The sequence below is a fragment of the Ipomoea nil genome, unplaced genomic scaffold (assembly GCF_001879475.1).
Source record: "Ipomoea nil cultivar Tokyo-kokei standard unplaced genomic scaffold, Asagao_1.1 scaffold1936, whole genome shotgun sequence".
Classification (NCBI taxonomy): Eukaryota; Viridiplantae; Streptophyta; class Magnoliopsida; order Solanales; family Convolvulaceae; genus Ipomoea; species Ipomoea nil.
The window spans coordinates 67,501-77,226 of record NW_017618364.1 but is presented as its reverse complement, the minus strand read 5'-3'; the positions used below and the strand labels follow the sequence as shown (position 1 = coordinate 77,226).

Below are 9,726 nucleotides of genomic sequence, written 5' to 3'. Positions count from 1 at the left end.
ATAGAAAAATCAAGCTAGGATTAGCTAGGTTTAATTAGAAGCCGCCGAAATAGAAGCGAATAATTCTAATTTAATAGGAAAGTGCACTCACAGTACAAGTGGTTTTGTTTTGCATATGCTTTAATAAGTCTATGCTTTCCATAATTTTACTTATTATTATTATTATTAATTTATAAATATTAAGATATTGCTTTCTATAAAGTAGTTAAATAACTAATCTTTAAATTCAGTTTTTTTTTTTTTTGAAAAAAAAACTATAAATTAGTAAATTCAGTTTAATTTGATTAGTTTATAATATAATTTTATTTTGTGAGTATTTATGCAATGAGTATCACTTGATGGTGGGTAAGGTACATTAGTAAATATAACTACTCTCATCTATGCCCATCTTTAACTATTTTCATAACCCGTTTATCCATACGCAAATTATATCAGGTTAATCATGTTTGTTGTCAATCCTAGTCTTAGATTATGTGCATATATTTTCAGTTAACAAATTATGTAAATAATTAAATATAAATAATCTATTAATTGAAAGTACATAATATGTTAACTTTATATATATAATATAGATCAAGATTCACAATGGACAATTGTTATAACATGGAACATGATTCACTTTGCATTGCCGACTTTAGTTCAAAAATTATGTATAAGAAGTTAATATATTATGTGTATTCAGTTAATAAATTATGTGCTTATAAATAAAGTCAAGACACATAGGCAGCGATTAATTGGCGCATTGGTGCCCGTGTATTTTTTATTTTCTAAAAATTTATTTAATCGTTTAAGACTTTGTAATTATAAAATATTTAATACTTTAATAGTTAATACTAAAATATTAAATATTTATTTAAAAAACATCTAGAGTTAGAATAATTTAAAGTTATTTCGCTAAAAATAATGTCGTTTTGTGTGAAATAACACATTTAAAAAAGAAGAGCACAATAGATAATCGGCTAACAAGGCGGCATAGTCGGTGCCTAGGTGGTTACTGGTTAGTGCCTAGGCGGCGCTTAGATAACCTATACGACGGCCTAAACCCCGGATTAGGGTGATATGCTATGCAACGGACCAGTGCCTACCGCCTAGACACCTTGTGCCTAGGCAAGATTTTTGCAACATTCTCCCTGTTTACTAACCCATTGAGTCACCCTGATTTACATACTCCCACATACTCTGTCGGGTCAGAGTGTGAATGGCCCTTACCGTTGGAGATTCAACCTTTTGGGTAAGATTTTTGCAACACTTTATATCATCCACCCCCCCACCCACCTAGTGCTCTATGGAGATGTTGTATATTCATAATCGAATGCCATCATTTTTGTTTTTGGTAAAGCCAATCCAAGGCAAACTTTAATTAATATCCATTAACAGAGACAGACTCCGGAGCTAGTAATGGAATGCCATCATAAAAAATTAAAAGAAACTTCTTTGGCTTTTGTTGCATCCAAAGTACATATCGAAGCAAAAGAAGAAAGAGATTTCGTCATCATCGTACCCCTAAACCGTGGCACATTGCGTAAGCATATGACACTATACATACTAATATACAGAACTCGCCCGCCCGCCCGCCCGCCCGGCGCTCGGCGGCGAGCGTAGCCTACGTTATTCGATCAATCCATTCACCTGAGCCACCACGTGCACCGATCCCGGCGCCGGCCACCGAACACGTCGAACACAATAACTTCCTGGTGGCGGTGGAGCTCATCCAACGCCGCCGCCCGCGGCGGCTTCACGTGATTCCGGCAAAGCGGGCACGTGGTCCGCCCCGTCCCGAGCCACCTATCCAGACAAACCTTGTGAAACACGTGCTCGCACCTCAAATCCCTAACCTCTTCCCCTTCCTCTACCTTGCACAGACAAACCGCGCACTCCACTTCCCCGCCGCCGCCCTGGAACCGCCGCACCGCGAGCTGATCCTGCCCGGCGCTCCCGGAAACCGCCGCCATGTCAAACTTGAACGCCGCCCCCGGCCGCGCCTGGCAGAAAGATTGCAGGAGGAGAAAATCCCACGCCCATTTCAACTGCGTGGCCACGAAAACGACGTAGTTTAGGAACGCCGAACCGGGAAACATCTTTATGGTTTTCTTGCAGATAAAAGTGCAGATGATCAAGAGGAAGAAGAAGGATAGAGCTTGGGAAGCTGGTCTCATTTCTTCTTTCTCTTTAAGCTTTTCTGGGTGTGATTCTTAATTGTCTGTCTCAACTCTCATGGTGTATATATAGGTGTATATATAGAAGGTAAAAGACCAGAGAGCACCTGGAAGTTGACGTCATCAATGGATAGAAAATTTTATTCTTTTTATTGGACCACGTTTTTCTCAAAAACTTGTGCGTATTATGTTAGTATATACATAGTGGATAATATATAAAAAAAAATATTAAATAATATTATTTTCGAATATTTTAATGTACGAGAACTATGTCTGCCGCTGTACAACATGGGCAATGGTCATTTTCCTCCACCATGGGGGCTGTGATGACTTTTAATAAAGCGAAGCACCCACTCGCGCTTTTTGACTATTTTGTTCACTATTATTATTACTCCATATTATTATTAGGGACGAACTTGTGTGAAACTATCTCACAAATTTTATCCGTGAAATGAATTATGTCAATATACAAATGTAATACTTATATTAGCAAATATAATACTAAATCAAGAATAAAATATTTGTTACAGAAAAAATATAATACTTTTGAGAAAAAAAACGTAATACTTTTATATTATGATGTAAAGTATTACTTTTTAAATCAAAAGTATTATATTTTTCCTTACAAGTAATGTTGCATTATAAAGAAAAATGTAATATTTTTGATAAAAAAATATATATAATACTTTTACATCAAAATGTAAAAGTATTACATTTTTTCTTAAAAAGCATTATAGTTTGCCATATAAGTAATAACATTTTATTCTTGATTTAGTATTACATTCGCTAGTATAAATATTAAATTTCATCTTGACTCGACCCGTCTCACGGAAAAGGATCCGTGAGGTAGTCTCACAGATGTCTTTGCCTTCTTCTTCTTCTTCTTCTTTTTCTTCTTCTTCTTATTATTATTATTATTATTATTATTATTATTATTATTATTATTATTATTATTATTTGAGTAATCAGGAAAACTCGTAACCACTATTCAAGTAGTGCACATATTACATAAATTGTAATAGGATGACTTTTTGTGGCAAGTTTGACTAAGTTGATTTTAGCAAGAATCCAATTTTTATTTTTTATGTAAAAAAATTACGTTCAATCAACTTAATTGGTCAGTGTTTTCTGGGTATGTTAATTTTTAAACAATAGAAAAATGTAAACAAGGGAAAAAGTGATGGGTTTGGTGAATAAATTAGTGATGGCATTCCTATCACGGAACTTCACATTCAACAATATAATTATTAATTTTTATAACTATTTTATGATGACTAGTGTAGCCGTGTAGGTGCAAAGAAGAAGGTCACATGATGCCTATTTGAGTTTTAACAATCAACTTGTTTAGTAAGATAATTAAAGTTTATTGGTGAAGTCGTAAATTTATTTTCCCGCACTTGCATAACAATCAACACCTTTATGAAAGGATGCTGAATTTGATCTTTCGAATCTTCACCTAATTAATAATCTGTCTCTTAAGACCGGTTAATCTTCACTTTTATTTTCTTATACTTATGTAATAACTAGCGCTATGCTGATGGTAGGATGACATGATGGACTTGACTCTCCGCCAGTTGTTCGCCAAATAGGTGTTGTTTCTATACTTTGCTCTACATTTATTATGATCGGAGTTTTCATTTTATTGGCACGCACGAGCAGGGCCGTATTTTAAGTTTTGGTGGCCCTGTTCTAGTAAATAAATGTGGCCCTATTAAATCACAATTTTTAAAATCAATACATGCAAGTTTCGAACCTTTAACCTCCAAGTTAAAATACAATAAATACATATTCTTACCATCTCTTCATAGAACCTTTTAAATTCAATTGAAAACTTTTAACTTTTATTTCTAAACTAACTAGGTAAAAATTCAATATTGGACCTCTAAAATTGGGGGCCCCTCTAAAATTGGGGGCCCTGTGCGGTAGCCCAGCTTGCACAGCCTAAAATCCGGCCCTGCGCACGAGCTTAGTTCACTGGTTCAATATGTAGTATTTGAAAAAAAAAAAAAAAAAAAAAAAAACAAGGTTTGAACCTCGACAATAGCAGTGTAAGGATTATGTTCAAAATGGACAGATCCCTTGAGCAGACTGGCATTTGGCCATGTCCGTTACGAACTTGCAATGGAATAGGTTCCATTGTAACATTTTGTTCCAAATTGTAAATTTTCTAGTAGCGAGTACTAAACATTTAATTTGTTATGATAATCGTATCCAATTATATTATTAAACCTTAAAAGAAAAAGAAAAGAAAAAAACTCAATCCTTCTTAGCTATATATTAGTTGGTAGCTTATAATGTTTTACCTTGGTTTTTTCACTTGAAATGTTTTTTAATCAGATAAAAACTATTTAAAAATCATTAATGGGGTTGTTCTATTTATTTTTGTTTCTTTGTATTTTTTTTTTTTTTCATTCCCTCTCCTTCATCTCATTCCTACATGGTCTGAACATTTTCTTTTTTATAGAAAAACTCACACTTTTGTACCAGGATGAACTTTTGGAGATGAAGAAAGTGAAGTAACACACAGGACATCTCAATTCAGAAAGAAAAATTATACCTTCTTTTTGAATTACCTAACGTTAGAAAATTGACGTTTTAAATTACTTTAATGGGGACTATATGAAGCGTTAAATATTATTAGTTTGAATAAATGCAAAAGTAAAATTGTGACATGCACACATTTCAGATTAAGTGTTAATCTTAATCTTCCATTTGTTGATATATATACTTTAACTTTCTCTCTGCTCTAAAACGAATTAATATGAATTTAGGTCTTCAACTGCAACACAAAAACTAGTTCATATAATTGTAGTTTCTATTCAAATCTTATTTATTTATTAGCACATATTCTCATTAGTGATCAGTGTAGGACGCATCACTTAGAGTTGTGATAAAAAAAAAAAAAAGAATTTCTAACCACTTTAGGTATATGAAAAAATGTTGGTAACCAAGTCAATGACCTTGTGGTTTAGTGACACGAAATGACTCTCCCAAATAGGCAGTCATGGGTTTGAAACCTTCAGTAGATTGAGAAAGTAGTGATAAACAGATTTCTTAAATATTTTAAGTAAAATTAGTTGTTAAGGAAAAATATTATCGTTCGTTTTAAAAAAAAAAAAAAAAAAACCGATGGCTTTGTAGTTCATTGGTATCACATTTGTTCCCCTATGTGGAAAGTGTTGGGTTTGAACCTCAATTGAGGCGTAGTTTTTATATTTGGGTAACCCGGCCCCTTCCTTTGTAATAAAAAAAAAATGACAAAAAAAAAACACATGTATACAATAATGATTTTAAAAAGAATATATACTCCATCCATCATATTTTATATGTCTAGTTCGATTAATGAGATTTGACTGAAGCTATTTTTAATTTAATTTTTTATAATATTAAGTTTAGTATTACGGAATAGTATATAAAATTTATATATTTAGAAACTACATTAAAAGTACTATTAAACAAAAAAATTAAATTTAAAACTAAGTAAAAATACTAAATAAAATAAACAAAGAAAAAGAGTTAATTTAACAAATGAATAGTAATCATGACATATAAAATGAGACAGAGAATATATATTTCTTGAACATTGTAATTTATTCCTTTACAATTCTCTCACGGGAATGTGAGGACTCTTTAGAGATTTCGCATTTTAGGGAGAAGTGTTGGTTAGAAGTTAGAATCTATTTGGCTGATAGTATTTCGATCACCTAAATTGTAGGATCCTGGAATGGAAAACTATGTAATACAAAACAGTCCCATCAATTCAATCAGGTCAATAAAAGTGTTCGCTTCATGGGCAATTGGGCATGGGAAATGACAAGGAAAGTGTAGACAATTAATCAATTATCTCGTACAACATTTATTAAGTTTGTCGTGTATGATTACAATTACATAGATTTAAACAGTTTATATATGCACATATACTATACCCCAACGAATTGAAGAAAATTCTGTGATGATAATGACTGGAATTTGGTTTTAGTGTGCCAAAATATATGAATAATATAATGACATCTTAGCTACTTGCTCCGAAGCAGCGATCAAAGAAGGTAACCACTGTATTGACTGTGATGGTTAAGTCGTCTAAAGTCCATTATTATTGTACAAACTTGTTGAATGGTTTTAAGATCATATATGAAGAGCCACACATTAGTGTATAGATTGAATGGTTAAGAATGTGGGTGACGTGTAAGTTTAGTTTTGTGTTTTGGAGTGTCTTAAATGACAACTAAGATTGTTGCATTGTGTGATATAGTCGCGATTTGTGGCTTACCACTACATCTTTTTGAGACGGTTGGTTGCTGGACTTAAATTGATCTGTGTCTAATATCACTTGTTGCGATCAAACACTTACCATTACGTCAAATGTTCTAGCTCGTAACGGACATAACTTTATTTCTTTGTACCGTCACACATTTTCAAGACGTGGGGTGCTAGACTTAGCCCTTTAAACCCTCTATCAACCTTTGCTTAACAATCTCCCAGCCACCAGGTGCTAGACTTGACCTTTACTGGCCTCCGCCTAACAGTAACTCTTCAATTAAAAAAAAAATCTTTCCAGTCTATATTTTTAATTAAAAAAACAAAAATTTCTAGGCTTTTCGCATCACCCACATTTCACTACACATGTACAAGTGTAGTTGATTCTCTTATACAAGTGTATCCCAAAATAAATGGTGAAAATATAGAGTTTGTACGGGGTATTATCATTACAAAGTCAATTTCAAAACTAGGAGGCACAATGCCGATTAACATTTAATCTTTCCATTATTATTATGTTTTCTTTCCATAATAATAATAATGTTTGTTTTAAGGCTTAGGGTAGTTGGACGGTGAGCCAACACCACCGTAATAGTACTAAATAAACGAGATAGAATTTTGAGAGAATAACAGTGCGTGTATTGAATTCTAAACCTTTTGCAATGTGACATCAAGAATATTTATACAGGAGATTTGGGCATTGAAAATTGCAAAAAGGAAGAAATTAACTAATTTGATCAAAACTATCAAATTTACTTCCTAATGAGAAAAAGGAAAATTCCCTACTACCAATGGAAAGAATCTCCATAAAATCTTGGTCCACCACCTCTGGAATCAGCCCAGTCGAGACACATCCGATTCCCTAGTCTGATCGCTTGATCGAGCTGAATGACGAGCTGAATGACGAGCTGAACAAGGGGCAGCCAAGGACTAGGCTACTGTAGTCCTCTTCCTCCAATCCTCTAAATGTTAAGCCGCACCCTCCTGACTAGGTACCTTACTAGGCGTATCCATCAAATAATAATAATGGATTTAGAATATGATGATGATACCATAATGAAGTGTCATATTTTTCACTATAGATATTAGCAGATGAATAAAATCGTTTCCCTTATAACTGTTTAATTTGTACGAGGTCAATGTGACGTATGAAAAGTCACTTGTGTTTCTAACGTTGCTATTGGACCATTGATTACTCCTTTAACAAAACAATTCTGGTTCAATTCTTGTTCCAAATCCACAGTTCACGGTTTTGATATTAGAGGAATAAGAAGGTTTCGTTCTAGTCTTTTTATTCGGGTTTTTTTTTTTTTTTTTTCAAATTCTACTTTATATTTTTGAAACTATGCAAATTTAACTTTATGAGAGTTTAAAAAAAAAATTCTAAAATAAAATAAAGGAAAAATGACACTTTTTCTCCCTAAGTTATATACTTATAGCACTTTTCTCTCCTGAATTATTCAAGTGGCTGTTTTTTCCTCTGAAATGTTAAATGGACATATTTACCTTTAAAATAAATATTTCATTTATTTTTCTTCTCCAACAAATTAAATTATGACCACAATTTCGTTCAAACCAAACAGACACAATAGTAACCAAACCGAAATATTCTAATTACAATTTAGAATCGAAACCCGATATTTAGAGTTTATTAAAATCGCAAACTGGAACGACCAGTTCATGTTCCAAACTGAAAAAAATAAAATACATTTATTGTTGAGTTTAGACTATTTTAAAATAAAAAATAAAATTTTAAAATAAAGATGGTTGAAAATCGCGAACCGGATCCGGAACCGCCGGTTCACGGTTCAGGATCCAGTTTTTTCGATTCATAATTTTAATAAAATGAAATCCAAATATTGGGTTATGGACCTGAATCATAACCGGAAACTTTTAATTCGATTGCTATAGTGTCCGGTTCAATTCGAATTGAATCGTGGTCATCCCTACGTATACGCAATAATTTGTTGGAGAAGAAAAATAAATAAAATGTTTATTTTAAGGGTAGAAATGTCAATTTAAAATATCAGGGGGAAAAATCGCCACTTAGTTCGTTTTGAACTGACCGATTTAAACTAAACAAGTTTTACTACATATACTTGTAAATCTTACTCCCTCAAATTTACTCCCTGATGTGACAGACGCTGATATGTTATTTTTTTCACGTGGGTTCTGTAAAAATCTTTACATCAAAATTTTAAGTGTGGGAGTAAAAGTTAGAAGTAACGACTGAGAGTAAATATACTTGTCATCTATAAATACGAGTGGTATATAGCAAAAATGTTGGGCCCACATTAACATGATATTATTTGCTTATAGGTCACTCATCCTTTATTTTTTCGTCTTAGTTTTCCAATGTAACAATTACAAAAAATGATGTGATTACTTGTACGGTACGTCACTAGTGAAAATTATGGAATTTTCGACCATCTGAAAGTGATTTTAAATCAAGTTGATATTAAAAAGTGGTCGGAAATAGCAACAAAGGTTTTTCCGGATACCAAAAGTGTTCGGAACAAGACTTTTAACTTGATTTAAGATCACTTTCAGGTGGTCGGAAATTTCATAATTTCCAGTAGTGCGTACTATATGTAAGGGTTTGTGTGACATATATAGCTAAAGTTGATAATTTTTTTAAAGGTAAAATTATCTATAAGACCATCTCATGCATTTTTATTTATGAGACAGGTATGATTTTCATAAGTATTAAACTTTTTCTCACAAGTATTATAATTTTCTTCATAAGTAATTTTTCAACCTTTAAATGTTACATTTTAATTTAAAAGTATTACATTTTTGTTAAAATTCGACACATCAAATGGATCTGTGAGACGATTTCATAGGATATCCACTATTTGTTTAGAAGTCAATTTTTTTTTACTAATATGTTTAATATATGATTTTAATTTTGAAACTTCATTTCTTTGATAGACAAGTACTTTCAAATACTTAATTAATGCATAATTTCTTAATATTTAATTCTTAATTCCCGATATTTAGTTTAAAGAGTTAATTCCATTTTTGTTTCTAAATTTATATGTAGCAGCCTACTTTTAGTCTTTTATTTTTTATTATTATTAGAATGTCCACTTTTGGCCATAGTATTATCGTGAGATGACCATTTTTTTTGTCCTTTTTATTAACAAAACAGTTTAAATATCATTAAGTATATGGATGTTTTGAGCATCAATTATAGATGTTTTCAAAAAAATAAACATAAAAAATATAGCGGTTCGACCTACTTTGTATAAAAATGATTGAAATGTCTTTGTATTTAACATGCAATATTTCAACGATTTTGTTGATGGAGGAC

At 32.2% G+C, this 9,726-nt stretch overlaps 1 protein-coding gene across 1 annotated transcript; it reads right to left on the bottom strand.

Annotated features, from left to right (window-relative positions):
* Window positions 1–1,412: 1,412 nt before the first annotated feature.
* Window positions 1,413–2,194, bottom strand: LOC109146728 (RING-H2 finger protein ATL67-like). Its single transcript, XM_019294377.1, has one exon. The coding sequence runs from the start codon at window positions 2,154–2,156 to the stop codon at window positions 1,626–1,628; it is 531 nt and encodes a 176-aa protein (XP_019149922.1). The 5' UTR covers window positions 2,157–2,194; the 3' UTR covers window positions 1,413–1,625.
* Between the last annotated feature and the right edge of the window lie 7,532 nt (window positions 2,195–9,726).

What these genes read in the sequence shown, in the direction of transcription:
- LOC109146728 (XM_019294377.1), bottom strand. Translation starts at nt 2,156, where the DNA reads ATGAGACCAGCTTCCCAAGCTCTATCCTTCTTCTTCCTCTTGATCATC.